Below are 18,647 nucleotides of genomic sequence, written 5' to 3'. Positions count from 1 at the left end.
CAGAAGCAGCTTTCATGACAAATGTAAAGCTTTATTTTTATCCTGCCTTATCTGAGGGGTACTTGTGTGTGGATAGTCTCGCCTTGCATTATTGCCTCTGTGGCCCCCTTATTGTCCCTTTAAATAAGATTCCTAGGCTCCCAGGCGGAATTGTGCTGTGTCTGCCTAAGGCTGAAAAAGAATACCACATATTTAGAAAGGAAATGTAATCATACTGAGCAGCCATTGACTTGTTAATGCGCTGTATGTATGTGTATATATATTTATAATATACACATATATATATATATATATATATATATATATTATACATACTTTTCCGGGGGCTTGTACGTTTTGCTCCTGTGCCCCACTGTGTTCATCTGCTCCTGCAAAAGTGTGTAAAGTGCCCAGGTTGGATCAGAGGCACCAATAACCCTGTATTAGGTATCCAAATAGGGGGTCTGGTAAGGAACTGGGCTGACCCTAGAGATGGTGGGGTCAATGAGGCACAGCCACCCACCTTGCGATGCTAGTGTTTGGAGGAGTAGCAAAGGAGGAAATTCTTTTTCATCATCCAGGGCCAATAACGGCGCTCAAAGAATCTCCCCAACCGGCCTATACTCCCCGCAGCCCTCACAGGGCAGACACTTTCAGGAAGTATGGGCACCTATTCATGCTACCTCAATCTAAAGGTTAGAGGACCATCATGAGGTCCTTATCTCTTCCACCTCCATATAGGTGGCTCCCATCTTTATTCTAGCGCTATTTTAGGTAAGCACATTTACTGTAATTCCGTCACCTTTACCTCATTCGTGCAGCTTTTCATTTGAGCCTATACGTATCAGGTCCGCCTCACATTCGTTCGTTTTATTATACTACTCAATTATTACATTGTATTCATCTTCGTGGCTACGCTACATCATTGAATGCGACGGAATCACTATTCATATAGGCTTCTTAATTATTTAGCAGGTCTAATAAGGTATCCGGAGCGGAAGCAGAGGTATCCGGAAGTGATGCGTTATCCTGTATTACTGGTAGGAGTCTCCTCCTGGCAGTGGAGCGGCTGTTGCTAGCGTCATGTCCGGCCTAAGGGGGAGCGGGGAGGAGGGCAGACATCAGGGTCTAGCCCCTCCTCAGTAGTGAAGGAAGCTGGGGGGACCAGGCGCTGCAGGCGGCCACTGTTCCTGTTCCATCATCGAGGCGAAAAGAAGTGATAAAGGCTGACGTGGAAGGGGACACGGATTTTAAGCCAATCCCACTGGCTTTACGGGCTGGACCCCCCCCATCGTACCTGGCAGCAAATTATATTTTGGCCCCTCTAACTCAGATTGGGGAGCAAACCAGCCAATAACAGCTGGTCTCTCATTCGGATTTACACATCATCTGGCTCGTTGTTGGGGCTCAGACAGGTAACCGAAGCAGCCAATAAACGCAGAGGTTGCAGGGGGACAAGAGGAGTCTAGTCTACTGAAGGCGGGAATACAAGCTGCTCAGTGTTTCTGGGGGGTCTTTAGACGGACCGCTAGAAAATGGGTAGGTGACTCAGCCGATCACTAAGGCAACTGCTGCTCACTATTTAACTCTCCTACGCCTTCATTCCAGCTGCTGCTTAAATGTCACTTCACCTGGAACTACAGGTGTGAAAACAGGTCAGCCAATCGAGTAACAGCTCTGCACTAAAGGTGTGAGGACTGATCCAATCAGAAAAGAGCTCTCAGCACTTGGAGAGAATACACCAGCTTGTGTAGCCCATCAACTCCAGACATTTTGGTGTGTCTGGCTTGCTGAGTAAGGCTGCAGTTTAGGAGTGGGATATTAAAGACTTGTGTTGGGGGCAGTAGCCCCCAACTAGCCACTGCATAACAGAAGCCCAAGGAGTGGCAGTGGCCCGGGGACCCACCATCCCTTCATCCCAAACCAGACAAGGAGCCACAGATCCGGGACAGCCGGACACTGACCTCCATGAATGGAAATCGGAACCACAGGTAAGATTAATGCCTCCTCCTTTAGTTAAAGGGATGCTGTGTTGTGAGTGTGGGAGTATCGGGCGATTGAGATCTTCGCTCCAGTAATCTAGTTTGTTTTCCTTGAGGAAGACCTAAGCTTTTGGGTCGAAACGTACGATGGCATTGTTTATATTTTGTTGGGACATTCTTTTGGAATACACATTGATTTCGATTACTTTCGAGTGTACACAGACTGTTTATGCGGTGCGAAGTTGTGATGTAAGGCAGTTAAATTTTACTGACAGAAGAGCATAGTCCAATCGGAGGACTAAAAGTGAGGGACTTTAAACATGCGTAGGATCAGGCATAAAGCGATGCTAAATCTGAGACGAGACCAAGGAATGATTAAGGTCTTTAATTCAGGAGAAATGGATGGACTGGATATTCCCAATGATTCTAATCTGCTGTCACATTCTATGGTTTGCGTTAAAACGTAGTTTATTTGACAGTTAAGATAAGAACTATTTGGCTCATCAATTCTGTACGATACTGTTGTTTGTGTTAAAAGTTTTAATAACCGTAAAAAAACACAGTATTCAGTTGAAAGTGAGAAAATGCTTCTTTTTGCGGTTGTGTTTTATGGAATTCTAGTTAGTGATAGAAGCACAGGGTTTACTGCATTCCAATAAGAAAAACTTTTTATCAGCAAAAGACCAAAATTATGTTTAGTTGGTAGTTATGAACGTAATAAAGAGGTAGCTAAATCAATTCTACTCATAGTGATCTACTTGATGAAGAGGTTAGTGGATTATTTAAATATATTCACCTAAAAAGTTGAGTTGTAAACATTTTGCGAACTTTTAGCAGATTCATATTTTTGATCCGGCTGTCACACCATCCTCAGTGATTCACATTAATGCAGTTTAATCCAAGAAACCTTATGTGTCAACCTTAAATGTCATGAGCAGAACCGCAAGTAAATAATGCTAAGATGTATCCAGATCAGATATATTTTATGTAGAATTTAGAAGACCCATGGGGTTAAATCCATGAGATTGATGTAAAGAGGAAGAATCCACAGCCATATATTTAAACACAATAAACAGTAGCCATGGCCATCCGACCCCCACATTTGTTCTTGCAGGAAGAAATACTTAATTACGGTATATAACAAATCAAATTTATGTGCTGTGTCACTACTCATTGTGATGTATCTGCTGCTGTCCAGTCATGTTAATAAATATATAAACAATACTGTTCAAAAGTTTGAGATCACTTAGAAATGTCTTTTTTCTTCCAAAGAAAAAGACATTTTGTCCATTAAAAAAATCTAATGGATCGGAAATGCAGCATAGACGTTGTTAATGTTGTAAATGAGTATTGTAGCTGGGAACAGCTTTTTTTATGGAATATCTTCATAGACGGATCAGCAACCATCCCCCTTTGTTCCAATGGCACGTTCTGCTCACTAATGCAGTTTGTGTTTGAAAGGCTAATTGATCGTTAGAAAACCCTTTGGTAATTATGTTAATCAGCTAGAATTTTTAGTGACCCCAAACTTTTGATCTCCCTATCTACAATGACCTTTATGGGGCAAAATGTTGTGCTATGAAAGTACCTATACCTCAGATAGTGAGACCTACGGCTATTGTAAACCACATGAATTGGTGGAAATTTTGTAAGAAGTGTTTTTGGGCTGAAAACTTTTTTTTCAACCCTTAAGGACCAGGGTGTTTTTTCAAACCTTTGTGACCAAGATTGTTTTAACATTTTTGTGGTACGCTGCTTAGCTGTAATTTTCTTCTTCGTCCATTAGTACACCCACACAAATTTTTATATTTTCTTCAGAACAAGAAGGGTTTTCTTCAAATACATTTTTTTATTATAACTTATTTATAAAAAACCTACTTGGTCGTTTCTGATATTTGTCCTGGGTTTAGAAATACTGAATGTTTTTGTTTTTTGGCAATTTGCAGGGCAGTAAGTAAAAAGTAGCTTTTTGCTCTTTTAAAACTTTTTTTTTTTTCCAAATGTGGTAATCCTGTCCCAATGTCTTATTTGGGAAGTCTTTGAAGTCGACTAATTTGCCCCGTAAAGCCATATATCTTTTGAAAACTAGACACCCCAAGGTATTTCAAATGCTGATACTTTAACACTTTCCATGCACTAATTCTACTACAAGCCTTTGTCAAATTTGTGGTAGTAATTATTTTTTTCTTCACACAAATTGTACTTCAGGTATAATTGTACAGCTCTTGGCAAATGTCATTTACCCTGATGGACATCAATGGATAATTTTGACACTATTTTTGTAGTTTAAAAAAAATATATATTTTACTAATCACATTGTGATAAGAAAGCTGGCTCGCATGGTTAAATCCAGTAGCTAAAGTTCTCGGGATTCTGGGAAACGTTTTGTTTTTTAATGGGAGCTTGTGACCGCTTTCTGGGATAGGTTTCATCATTGATCTCCTCCTAAACTTTCTTTAAATCAGGCGTCCGCCGCCATATTGTATATGGATCAGATTTTGTTGCGTAATCTCTGGGCGTGCATTACAATCACACCATTTAAGCGAAAAAGTGACCTTTGATCGCTTCCTAAGCTTATTTAATGCCGTAACGTGCCAGGCATGTCATCTGTCGTTAACCAACCATTTTTTTTCGTGACATGCCTGGCATGTCATTGATCATTAAAGGGTTAATAAAGGTTATTTGAGGTAGTTTGGGGGTATTTCCCCAGCTAATTGATCTTTAGTTGTCCCTGCACTGGAAATGATTTGATAACTTTTTTGCATGGGTGCCGTTCTTCCGGTTTCCTTAGCTTGTTGCTCAGAAACACCTGAGCTGGACTTAAATAGTAGATACAAGCCAAACTCACTACTTTGTTTCGTAAATATGTATAATTGGGGCTAGTTTGGAGCTTTTTCGTGTGTAATTTGTAAGCATAGCATTAGACTGCTTCATGCTGTGTGTCCAGCAGTCTCCCACAACGCACCATTGTTTTGTGATGTCTGGGTTATGAGTGTGCTTTTGAGCATAAATTGAATTACTAATTTACTGCAATAGCAGTTATGCCTTTTTCTTTTTTTCCTACGAAATCCAAGCACTCTGAGACAGGGCGGCTGAGGGTATATGAACAACAAATGACATGACCGGCACTTCAATCAGATGAGTGGAGTTAGGGTGAGACTGGTGGCTGTTTTTATAACTAGCCCCTGGTTTTCCAAGCAGTCATTTGTCAAACAGATGAAGATGAGTCATTAATAATATGGCCGAACGCCAGGTCAGAGCCAGAAGTTCACAGTGAAATGTTTACTATCATATCCTAAATCTATCAGAATACATCACGTTTGATTCCTGTGTAAGTGTATTCTATTGCCAATGAACACATCTTGTCGGGGTTTTTTTTTTTTTTGTCGTGGTTTGGGGTCTCTTAACTGACCAGTGTCCACGTCCAACTTTCAAAAACGGCGGCATCAGACTGACGTTGGCTTCTTCTACCTTACAGTTGTTCAAATAACCTGAAATCTCTGGAATGAGAGAACGTGTATAATACCAAAAAGTGGCCTTATACAGTCATGGTACTTATTAGTAGGCCCCCCACTGTCTTAGATGGTACAGAGGTCAACATAGATTGCCCTCAACCCAACTCTCCAGCGACTAATAAGCTTGAGTTCTTGTTGGACCACCTTGGTACTGCTTGACAGCTTTTAAACCTACTTGACCATTTTTTATTTAAACTCGTAAGATTTTTTTTAAAAAAATCCAGTAGTTTCAGAGAAATGTGCTTTTGTGGGATGTTCCCTCAGCAGATTTGCATATAGAATAGAGAAAAAGGTAATTGAATATAAGACAGCCGTCAGATGTAGTTGTTTGGCAGATGGGGAGAGAGTAGACCACTTTGTTTGGAGAGGAGTGTTATCCCATATTTACTGTCTCAGATACTTGTGTGTTCTGCTAATTAACTTCTTCTTCATTGTAAAAAGTAAGGGTTTTTGGTACAATAGAACCGTTTTCTTAAATGTCTTCAGGCTGTATTCTATTTACAGCAGTAGATTGGAGGGCCAGTTGCTGTTAAAGGTGCTGTTCCACCTACCCTGTTAAACCCAACGCTATTTATAAGTAAATGCGGCATTAGAAACATTATCCCTAGTACCAGACATTATTAAAACGATGCGAAACAAAAGCAGAGACTCATCATTTTTTTACATTTTATTTTAACCATAGAAACTGAAATATAAATCTTTTAGAGGTTTGTGGGAATAAAACTTTAGAAGAAAAAACAATCGAGTGACCGTTGTCCTAGTCTATTTGTTTAGCATACTAGGCAGTGCAAGTAATGTTTTGTCTGTGTGGAAAAGCAATGATCTGCAAGAGGACATTATCAGAAATGTTTAAACAGGCATGTCACGGGGCTCGCCGGCCTTTTTATTGCCACTGGCCAATATTTGAATAACTGCTATTGTTCCACAGCTGAGCTGTCAATGCAAACCTGGCTATTGTGCCTGGAGTTGGACATCGGCTATCATGGATGATGGAACTTGGAGACTGTCGATGACCACCTTTTTTGTTCTCGATCATATCTAGAACCTTAACAAAAAAACGACCCCATTCCTAGCCCGCCAAAAAAGCAGTGGCAGTGTAGTGAAACCTCGTATGGAGTACATGAAGTGTCTGCTTACCATTCTTATACAGATATACTTGGTTTACCCGATTATTTTGTTTTTTATTTAACCTTTTAAAAACTTTTACCCTACGACTGTTGCAAACGAGGGCATGTGATTTTAAAATGTGTGGCTGTAGATGCCTTGTTTGCATTTTTCCTTTTGGATTGATTTTTCTTTTGTATTTTATTACATTGTGAAACAAAAAAGCATCAGTTTGTATTATATTGTGTTTGCCTCCCGGAGCATAGATAAAGAAAAAAAAAGTGTGTGTTTCAAGTACAATTAAGATGTATCTGTATTTAAAGTGGCGCTTATGTTTTACCTTGAACAGTTTCTCATGCATTGTATTTCTATGAGATTAGGTTTAACTTTATTTCATTTTTATTTGGAAAAAGTTTTATATATATATATAATTTGTTCAATTTAAAGATACTTGTTATTAAATGAATAGGTTACTTTGAAGAATCATTAACAACTTATGCTATTCTAAGACCAAGATGAAAATTGTCAGAATATGATGTATTGCCCTTTTTTGTTTTGTTTTAAATCTGGCCATTCGTACCGTAACATGAATTTTGATTTTTCTTATTACTTTTGATGTAAATCCGATTTTGCTCAAAAATCTAGCAACAAATATCCTTTTTTTTCACTTTGATTTCACCTATTTGATTAGTTCCGCTTCCATTAGTGTATTCTAAGAAACGCAGCAACATCGGGAGGGCTACTTGTTGAATACTCCTGTTTTAGTACTCAAGTGGTTAGTTTTTCATCAACAGGAAATTGTTGAGGGTGGCTGGCAGTATCAATAAAGTATTTGATGACTTTCTTCAATAGCTTTAACTGAGATGTGTTTCTCCTGGCACATTTGTTTCCGCAAACATTCTGGTAGCCGCGATCTTTATAGATTATTAGAAATCTGGCTGTGTTTTCTATTGCATATCATTTCACATGTTAGGTGCAGTTGACCAAAAAGGATTATTTTTTTCCTTTTTCTGAAGATTTCATCAGAAAACCTTTACTATAAGAGAAATATGATTCACGAACGGATGAATGAGTCAGCAGCAGTCTCAACAGTTAGTCATTGGTAAATAATGGCCTGCTTAGGACCAACATTGTTCATTTAAGCACGCACTGTTAACAAGCGTGTCTCTGCCTTCTTGATGCCACGTTTCTTCAGTCTACAATAGCAATCCTGAAGCTACCCTGGTATCCCCTGTATCCCGCGCCGTTTGTGGCTGCTGACCGGTCAGATTTCATCAGTGAATTAAAAACTTCTACTTTGTTATATGACTATGTTATGGTCCGTCGTCTATGTGGTATTTTCTGCGAAGAAGGCTGGGCTAACGTTATGTATTTCACGGCTAAATACGTGTTAAGAAGGGCCTCACGTAACCAAAGCATCACGCAGGGCCAGCTCAGACCAACTTGCAAGAGAAGCTCTTTGGGGTTAGCCCTTGATAATGCATGGTGTATCTGGCTCCAGTAGACACTCTTTAGTGAATAGACTCCTTTATTCAATCCTCAAAGAAAAATATTTTTCTTTCCCCTATGAGATACCTCCCTTAAAAGTGAACAAGACACATGATGTGTGTGAAGCGCTCGCCTTGCGTGGAGCAAGTGGCAAATTGTATCATTTGTGGCCTTAGTGGGCCATTGTTCTTGTCGCCATCCTAAAAGTAGTGGCTGTATGCGGTTTCTGCAAAGCATGGCATGCAGAGCACTTGGTTCATTCTGGTTCACTGACTCCCCATTCTGAGCAGGAGGCATTTGAGGCCAGGATCAGGGAAAGTTCAGCTCGCTCTTGAAAGGCAAGGGGAAATGAACTGTGTATGTGTATGTATGGCGTGGGGGAGGGGTGGAAACTGGAGAGCTTTCCACCAGGATATTTTATCCACTGCCAGAGGCCCCTGGCAATGAACAGGTTACACATTGTATGGAAACACTTATAAATGTATGCCTATACAGTACTTGGAAATGCTGACATACATTAATATACACGTTTTAGTGTGTCAAGGACGTAGTGACGTGGGAGGGTATAATTAGGAGAATATTGGTTAATGGACACTTCGCGTTGTGTATTCTTTTTTTTTTCTGTTTATTATGTATGTTTAGTATTTGACATTAGCTGTGGAAGAAGCAGACTGTCTCATTTGCAACTAATGTGAAGTTTGTTTGAAGAATGACGTAGCGTGGGTTTTTCCACGTGGAACCTTATTACTGTAGACAAAAAAAAGAAATCGGTCAAGTTCATTTATGCTTATGCAGCTTAAGGAAAAAAGTAAAGTGTGAAGAGAACGTTTTGGATGTCAATACATGCAAAAACATCTTGTCCTGGACTTGTGGGTGATTACGGTGAACATCAAGCTGAGCAAAATTTCCTACTATTTGTGTACCAGCTACAGTTCCTCGCACAAGTGGGCGGAAAAAAACCCCTTTAGAAAAAGTGCTGGTGGTTTGATGTTTAGGTCTTTTCAGGAAATTCCAGCTTGCCTAAAACACATCAGGACCCCCGGATGATCTCATTTTTCAGTAATGTGTCCCATGTCCTAACCCAGATCTACAGCCTAGATCCTTAAATAACTACACGTAAAACTGGGGGCCGCTTCAGGGATTTTTTTTGTTGTTATTGTAATGATGCAGTCCCACACAGTGGTAGTAAAGTGAAACAGATTTTTGTAACTGGCAAGAAAATGACATCACTCTTTCAGGAAAAATAATTTATACTCGTGTCTATTTTACAACGTTAATTTCATTATAAGTCCTTGTCAATTCTCAACCCCCCGCCCTTTACTGCATAGTAAGCAAGAGATTTGTCCTGTTCAGTTTTAGAGGTAATTTTATTTTCCCCTCCCAATACTGATCTGTGGCAGGATTTTCTTTAGCTGTGAATGTGAGCGCACTCCACAGCCATTCATATTTTTCTCTTCTGTAACACGCTGGCCACTAGCTGCCTAATGACTGGACCATGGGAACTTTTGGTCGTATTGGCCAAGGTTTAAATTGCTTCTCTACCATTGGCATTTTGGCCAATCCAGCATGATTTGGCCAATTCCCACATTCTCAAACTTTTTTTTTTGTTATATAGAGAAATTATCTATAATCTAACATTTTAATATTAGAAGATTAAATGATTGCATGGGGAAGGAGCACACGAGGGGGTGTGTGTGTGTATGTATATATAAACATCTGGAGGGCAGAGTTAACCCCTTCAATCCCAGGGGTTTTTGGTACCTCAAGTCCCGGAGCTATTTTGCCATTTTTGTGATTATTCTCTTTTCCTGTGAATAGTGACCCATGTAAACTATATATTGTTTTTCAAGGAGAGAGCGAGCTTTCTTTTCATACTATAGTTAGATGATTAGCTGAAAATGTATTATGAGAAATTTAGTAAAAACTAGCGAAAATTTGGAAAAAAAAAACCACCTAATTTTCCCTCTGAATCCTCACGAAATTAGGTAAAGTGATGGAAAATCCCCTTCAAGTTTATCAATTCAGGTTTCCTGATTTCAGAAATACCTAATTTATATAGATTTTCCTTACTTTCCCAGCACTTATAGGGAACATACTATAAGGTGTACATTATTCGTAGAACTGTTAAGCCATAAGCATAACAAGTTTGGGGGTGTGAAACGGGGGCAGGAGGGTTATACTGTTTAGATGTATTAGGGCAATGGGATATAAGGTTTTATTTTGTATTTTTTTTTTATATATATTTTTTGTATTTTTTTTTTAAAATTTTTTTTTTAAATGGTTAGAAGTCTTCTTAGGGGCCTCTTGAACATGTTGTTAATGCCAGTGATGTCACTTATTTTATTGTTTTTTTTAAAAAAAATTATTGTTTTATTTTTTGGGTTTTTTTTGTTTTTTTTTGTGTTTCAGCGTGGGAGAAGAGTAAGAAACATGTTTTTTCACTCTCCTCCCTGCAATCCCCCTACACCGATCACACTGTGATCTCTATGCAAGTCCCCACAGACTTGCATAGAGATCACAGTGTCTGTGCCTCATCTGGGCGATCGGACAGACCCTGCAGGGGATATCCTGTCCTCCGATTAAATTCCGGGTGACGCCAGCAGTGATGCGACCCGGAAGGGATGAGATCGGACAGCCTGATCTCCCGTGTAGCAGCAGGGATGTGTCCCTGCTGCTGCAAGAAGGGCAGGACGTATCGGTATGTCCATAGGGGATTCTTGGGATGACCAAATATACACATAATCCCCACAAATGAAATCGTAGAGAGACATGATTATAACAACCATAATTAATTAGCCAGGATGGTTCGTGTGGACGGATCAGTAATAAAAGGAGACCATTAAAAACACATCCTCCCGTGTTCCTCCTCCCGTGTGTATTTTTTATATGTATAGCAGGGCTTGACAAATTTGTTGTGAATCTAGGCGCCAGCTAAAAAAGTTAGGAGACAGGATTTTTTTTAAAACTAACAGTTGGTCAGGAGTGATCTGATCATCATCAGCCCACTTACTAAACTCACAGCATTTGACCTGGAAGCACCCTGGACTTTCAGGTCAGTGCTGGTATTTGTTGTTGTTTGATTTATTTATTTATTTATTTTTTTACTCTTTCAATGCTGATGTTCCATTGGCGCACAGCATTGACTGATATTTATTCCCCATAAGCTTGCGGGGACAAATGTTAACCCCTGCAATGCCATGAATGTGTGGCATTGAAGGGGTTAACGCTGCACTGTCGCTCTCATGGAGCGATCAGGCAGCAGGGGAGGGTTGGGGCTGGTCTCCAGAAGAACCCTCTCCCCTGTCCCTGAAGCTACCTCTGGCAGCTGGGATGCTGCCATTGCAGGGAGGAGTGTCTGATGACTGCTGTAGGCTTCCATGTAGAGGACTGCACTGGGAGGCGGGACCCGCCAAAAAACGTGCGGGCGCGGGCGGTCTTGCTGGGGCTGCGGGCGGGAGCGGGCGGTCAGGCACTGTACCTGCGGGTCCCGGTAATCCCGTGCAGTCCCGCAAGGCTGCCTTCTTGCTGCTCCCTTACAGCGTCTCCTAGCTTGCTCTGCCCAGGAACAAAACGGAGTCACGTGATGTGACGTCACTTCCTGTGACTCCGCCTTGTTCCTGGGCGGAGCAAGAGAAGAGACGCCATGAGGGAACAACTCGAGGTCAGCCTCGCGGGACTGCGTGGGAAATCAGGTAAGGAGGCGGTCATGATTGGCCACAAATGTGGCGGGATTGGCCACAAATGTGGCGGGAGCGGGCGGGAGCGGAACACCCACATTGCGGGAGCGGGATTAAAAACCGCGGGAGCGGGATTAAAAAAGTAGTCCCGCGCAGGGCTCTACTTCCATGCCTACAGGAGTCATCAAAGGGCTTATGGAGGCTCGTATTTGCTGTTGCAGACCAGCAACAGCAAAAACGAGCCTCCATAACCCTCTTGATGACTCCACACATACACTTGGTTGGAATTTAGGAGCCAGACAAAAAATGTAGGAGGCATTTTTTATTTTTATTTTCAACAATACTAATTAACACACAAAGTAATGTAGAGTACCGCATCAGGATGCACTCCGTCAAGGCTGCCTTCTCATTGCTCGCACACAGCGTCTCTTCTCTTGTTCCGCCCAGGAACCCAGCGGAGTCACGTGAATTTACGCCACATGACTCTGCTCCGTTCCTGCTTCCCCTGGGCGGATCAAGAGAAGAGATGCTGTGTGCTAGCAAGGTGAAGTCAGCCTTGCGGGAGTGCGCGGGGAATCTGCGGTTCAAGTAAGGGATGGGGGAGTTTGTATGAATGAGTATGCGTAATTGAGAGAATGAGTATCTGTGAATGAGTGAATGATGTTTGCAGGAGCGGGCGGATTGGACACGTATGTTGTGGGAGTAGAACACACACTTTGCGGGAGCGGCCGGTAATTGTCAGAAATTCAAAAGGGAGCGCGATAAAGAAAACAGTCCCGCACAGGGCTTCTAATGTAATGTACTTACACCTATGCTAACACATACAATGTTCGCCTTTACCTTTGTTGGCTCAGGACATGCTCTTCGCAGCGCGCCAGGAAATTCCATCATATCCCCACGCTCAGACTCGGCGTGCTGGGGCCGAAGGGGTGCGGTATGACCTATTAGGGAGGAAAATCTCAAGTAGGTTCTAAGAGCAGGAATGAGTGCCTGCTGCCAGTCCATTTAGAGATATATATTTCTCATTTTGGTTTAAGCTCCTTTCCACATTTTATTTATTGTACAATTACAAATCCACTTGAAGCTGATTCAGACTGACCTTTCTAAGAGTGAGGAGGTAATAAGATGCAAATTCAATATGCTGATTCTGTCACTTTTTATTCAGCTGTTTCCATTGGGTAAAATAGTATCTTCCTTTTAAACCAAATGTCCGTAAAACATTAACAGTAACTAATTTAGTTATGCTAAAAGCTGTAATGCTGACTGTGACGGAAGCCTCCATCAGTGGGACCACTGGAGAGGCCTGACTGCCAGCCTCCTCCCTATTGACTACGGGCCCTGGGTTTGTAAAGACTTCTGTGGCTACCCCCAGCAGTATCATCTCATCACTGACTGAGGGGATTATCTCCAGCAGACAGCCAGGATCTGCCACCAGGGAGTGACCGCCATTGTTTTAATTTAATATCAGACTCCCCCACCACATGGTGCATTATTATGTTGTGTAAATCAGTCTCCCCCCCACCCAATGTATTGTTAATCCCGTTACTGCCCCTGTTGTCTCTGGGAGGCAGATTAAGGGGGCGGTTTGTGTCCCGATATCTTGTTTTATGTTAATGTTTGTTTTGCTGGATATATCCAGCTCTGTGTGTGAGAAATAAATCAGTCTTCGTTTGGTTTTACCCTACACTGAGTCTCGGCTAGTGACTGGGGAACCGGGGAAAGTGTGTTGTCCCAGGCTAAGGGAGCACAAGACAGCGGAGGTAGTCGGTCGGACTAGCCAGCTCCGTGACACTGACCATTCCTGCTGAATCTGGCGTTGGCCAAGGGGAAATTAACAGTACTAGTTGAAAAGGAACAGTCTCAGAGAGTCCTGTAATATGGCCTGCTGATAAACATGTTAAATATAATGTTGTTTTTGTTTCTTGTAGGACCCGTGGGGGCTCAGCCCTTTTTCATGGTGCCCAGACGGCCTGGCTATGGCACCATGGGCAAGCCCATCAAGCTGCTGGCCAACTGCTTCCAGGTGGAAATCCCAAAGATTGACGTCTACCTCTATGAGGTGGATATTAAGCCAGATAAATGTCCTCGAAGAGTCAACAGGTAACAGCTGATTTTCTTCTTGTGTGCTTTCTCGACTATCTAGGTATCTTCTTCAGGCATGTTATCTGTACATAAGAGACAAGAGACCTAGGTAGTTTCAATTTGCAATCAATTATATGTCCGTTAGCCAAAAAGTTTACCAAATGCATTTGTACCCGTTCATTAGCAAATTTCATCAACATGCGTTGTGAATGCTCACTTTTGTTTTTACTCACACTGTTACAATGCCACGACAGTTCACTTACAAACTATAACTTTTAGTATGTAACTTTGTTCCACACGAAGCCAACAGACCAGATTAATGTCTGTGAGATTTTTTAGAAAGTCATTGCAGTGCTGTTTGATTATCTACTGCTCCTTGTACTTTTAAATTGACAGATACATGATGGAGAAGTGACAGATGGCTTCTGTGCTTCACACACAGCCCAAAATATTGGAAATAAAACACTTGGAAATAACATCGACTGAAGCCTCTATTTTGCGTTGATGCTGTCAAAATGATTATTACTATGGGCTTGGCATACCTAGTTTTTCCTTGGCTTCCTTTTCAGAATTGTAACAAATTACACATTTTAAGAAATGCTCAGACCCGTTGTGAAACGGTTTCAATTTAATGTAACATATTAAAATATTACAACTGAAATCAATGAAATATTAGGTACAGTGTATGAGAGCCATTCATTTTCCACCCAAACGTGGTCACTAGTGCTGTTGAGTGGTGAATTTCACATGATTGATGTTTCTTAGTAACCAATTAAAGTATTCCACATATCATTTTCAAGGGAGGTTGTCGATTCCATGGTCCAGCATTTCAAAGTCACAATATTTGGAGACCGCCGACCAGTTTACGATGGCAAAAGGAGCCTCTACACAGCCAATCCTCTTCCTGTAGCGTCTACTGGGGTAAGGATGAACACAAAATACACAGAATCTCATGTCAGAGGAAATAAAGTAATATTTTGCAGAGTAAAAACGCAATTTTTTAAAAAACCTCAATAAACATTTTGTGTTATATGTGGAACATAATGATTTGGCTTATTCCAGCATAACCCCAAGTGTCAGAGATTGCTATGAAAGTGAAGTGAATGATAAAGCAGTAAATAAGTGTTATTTTTTTCTACATTTCCTCTGACAGAAAAAAAAAATTAACTCGCTGCTTTAAACCCCTTAAAGAGAGGTTTTACTTTTTTACATTGCTTTACGTAATGCAGTGTATATCCGAACAAAGCATAATCCTGTACTTCTAATAGCTAAACACTCTACATTATCACAGCAGTTAAGACCCTCCTTATGTGTGCTAAAGCAGGTTGGATAATGGGATGTAATGGCCAGGATAAGTTTTATGGAAAAACTTCCTTAAAGACATGCATACGCTACTCTTAAAGGGGCACGCCAGCATTTATATGCACTTTAATGCATATGATAGCTGCGTGGTCCCTTTACTTTTTTGTAGCGCCACCCTTGCAAATGCATGAGGGCTTTTCAGCACAATCTCCTTTTTTTTTATTTTTATTTTTTTTTTTGGGGGGGGCGACCTAGAAAGATTTAGAGGGCCACTGATGGCCTCCTAAACTGCAATTTTTAGAACCACCCTTGGTTGTATATTAAACCTCTCCTTCTCTTTGTAGGTGGATTTAGATGTAACCTTACCAGGAGAGGGCGGCAAAGACCGCCCCTTCAAAGTCTCAATCAAGTTTGTCTCTAGAATAAGCTGGCATTTGCTGCATGAAGTCCTAACAGGGCGATCTTTGCCTGAACCCCTGGAATTGGACAAGCCAATTAGCACTAATCCAGTCCACGCAGTTGATGTGGTGCTACGACATCTGCCCTCCATGAAGTAAGTAATGCTTATTTTTCATTACTTTATCTTTATGTATGTATATGTGTGTGTGTGTGTGTGTGTGTGTGTGTGTGTATATATATATATATATATATATATATATATATATATATATATATATATATATATATATATAAGGATTTGTTTGTTTTTACAGGTATGTGTATATATGTATATGTGTATATAATGTACCTGTAAAAACAAACAAAAAAAAATCCCTGAGTATTGCAGTATGCAATGATACCTTTTTATTGGACTAACGTGATATTTAAAAGACAGGCTTTCAAGAGTTTTGCTCTGTTGAGGTATGTAGCAATAGTAATTAACATGACATAAATTACTATTGCGTCAGACCTGAAGAAGAGAGGAAAACTTACACACACTTATATATATATACTGCCTATTCCCACCATGATGACCCTGCTGGCAGATCACATGGTGATCAGGATGCATAGTTCTCCAGCCTTTCTTTCCTGATGACACCCAGCAGTCTGCAACCTTGAATAATGCCTCTGTCTGATGATTCAGAAGCTATACCTTCCCTTGTACTGAGCACAGTTTGACTAAATTGTTAGCCCTTATATGGCCACTCCAGCTTTATATACTTTAATGCATATATATATATGTGTGGTGTGCCACAGATTGGCATGTGTGGGAGGGATATATTCCAGTAACTATAAATTCATACCTAACGTACGTTTTTAAAAGAAAACACAAAAATGACTACCACAAAGGGGGGGGGGGTCTAGTTTTCAAATGGTTTGATGGGGTTAAAATGAACTTACTGGCTTCAGAAGTCCCAATCAGAACATGGGCGCAGAATGACCAGATTTAAAAAAAAAAAATACAATAGCAATATGCTACTTGTACTTAATTCTATATAACTTTTTTAACTAAAAAAACATTGTTTATTTCTAAAATCATGACAAATGTTAGAGTATATTTATCAGGTTTTTTTTCCCATTAGATTTTGTAGATGAGTAAAAGTAAGAAAATGTGCCTTTTTTTCACCACATTTTTTCTATAGTAAATTGGATTATATGATCAAAATAATGGTATCTAAAGAAACCCCTTGAAAAACACTAAATGAGAGTGAAGAAAATTACAGCTAAACAGCAATACCGCAAAGCTGTTAAAACATCCATTATCGCAAAGGGTACAAATAAAACTGCAAGTTCATTGAGGGATTAATAATAATAATGGTTTCTTTCTATTGTTTTACAGGTACACCCCTGTAGGACGTTCCTTCTTCTCTGCGCCTGAAGGATATGACCATCCTCTAGGAGGAGGGAGAGAAGTATGGTTTGGTTTTCATCAGTCTGTTCGGCCTGCCATGTGGAAAATGATGCTAAATATTGATGGTAATTTTTAAAAATGTTATTGTTTCGTAGTGTTATATCCAGTAGAACCTCAGATGGTAGTACTGGTGGAAGTATGTGCAGTTTTAGACCTTCCTTTACACCATCCATTTAAAGTAGTCCAGTCTTTGCATTCCAGTGCTGTGATCCTTTCACTGAAGAAATAGTCTGCAGTAGAGCTGAATGTTTCAATTCCCTGATATCGCCATCAAGGGCTAAGCCCAGCGAGTTTCCTCTGCATGAAGGGCTCAGCTGCCCCCGCATAAAGCATCTCTAAATCAGCGACTTAAAAAACAAAAATTCCCCCACGTTTGCACTGAAAATGCAGACCTTGTACAGGAAGCCGCTCGTGTTCGTCCTTGAGAATATCGATCTAGCGATATTAGGGAGCTTTTTTGTTTTGTTTCAATCAACCAAACTTTGCTCAAGGCTTTATTGAGGAAATTCATCACACCTTTTATGTTTGAATTAGTGTGTTACCAACTTTGCACCAAGGTCTGTTAAAATAGTTCTATTTAGAGTTCTGGTATCCTCGCCCTTCCAGTTCTTTATAGCAAAACCATAAGTTATCCACCTCGCTGGTTTCCTTAGATACGGGAAGCTTTTTTTTTTAGTTAGGTATTTATTCTGCGCTATGTGTGCGTTGGTGTCTATAACTAGAAATTTTAAGTTGATGACGCATTTTTGCAAAATGGATGGATTGTATAGTTAATCTGCCTTGTATATTGGCAGTGCTTTGTAAGGTACAAAGGGTTACATGCAAAGCTGGTTTCATAAATTGTACATCAATTTGGCAATTCCTTGATTTTCGTGTTTAGAATTAAGAAAACATTTGTAGTGCTTGTATTCCATAAAATACTTCTGTAGATGCCTGTGGAGAAAGATGTGATTCCTAGTGGAACAAGCCAAATGGCAAGCGGTTTACGTAAATTAGAAGAATGGTCGAGAGTGTGGCAGCTGCAGTATAATGTTGATAAATTTAAAATAATCCACTTGGGCCTTAAGAATCCTAAAGCAGATTATAGCATTTGGGGTACTGTTCTGCCAGTGACAACAGAAGAAAGGGACTTCAGAGTAATTATTTCTGAGGACTTAAAGGTAAGGAAGGTGCTGGGTTGTATAGCTAGAGGCATTAAAAGCTGGTAGAGAGAGGTGGTTCTTCAGCTTTACAGAACTCTTGTCAGATCTCACCTAGAGCATTGTTACAGTTCTGGAGATCCCATCTCCAGAAGGATATTGAAATTATCCAGAAGACGGCTACTACAAACTATCAGGAAGGACTAAGAGCTCTCAGTATGTATAATTTGGAGGAAAGAAAAAAGAGGGGAAATATGATAGAAACATTTACATCTTAACAAAGTACAGGAAGAGGAACAAGAGGTCATAACATAAACCTAGAGGGTGAAAGGCTCCAATGTGTGAGCGGTTGTGGGGTCCACCTTTTAGGAATACTGTACAGCCACTATCTCTTATGCTATTGTTACACTTTGCATGGACCCTGCATTCTGATATGCATGGAAGATACATTAGTGTGCACCGCAGACAAGCACATCACATCTGCCACTTGTAACAGTGGGCTTGGGGATACTCGGCCTGCACACACC

General features: G+C 40.6%; 1 protein-coding gene across 1 annotated transcript in view; it reads left to right on the top strand.

The window, feature by feature from the left end:
• The first annotated feature begins 1,298 nt into the window (after nucleotides 1–1,298).
• Nucleotides 1,299–18,647, top strand: part of LOC128472733 (protein argonaute-3) — a 34,405-nt gene continuing 17,056 nt past the window's right edge. The window contains exons 1-5 of the mRNA XM_053454669.1: nucleotides 1,299–1,970; nucleotides 13,674–13,845; nucleotides 14,628–14,748; nucleotides 15,474–15,682; nucleotides 16,910–17,046. Of these exons, the coding sequence (XP_053310644.1) occupies nucleotides 1,952–1,970; nucleotides 13,674–13,845; nucleotides 14,628–14,748; nucleotides 15,474–15,682; nucleotides 16,910–17,046 (658 nt within the window). The 5' untranslated portion in view covers nucleotides 1,299–1,951. The remainder of the gene's footprint in view (nucleotides 1,971–13,673; nucleotides 13,846–14,627; nucleotides 14,749–15,473; nucleotides 15,683–16,909; nucleotides 17,047–18,647) is intronic.

The sequence above is a fragment of the Spea bombifrons genome, chromosome 2 (genome assembly GCF_027358695.1).
Source record: "Spea bombifrons isolate aSpeBom1 chromosome 2, aSpeBom1.2.pri, whole genome shotgun sequence".
NCBI classification, from domain to species: Eukaryota; Metazoa; Chordata; class Amphibia; order Anura; family Pelobatidae; genus Spea; species Spea bombifrons.
This window is presented reverse-complemented; position numbering and strand designations above follow the sequence as displayed.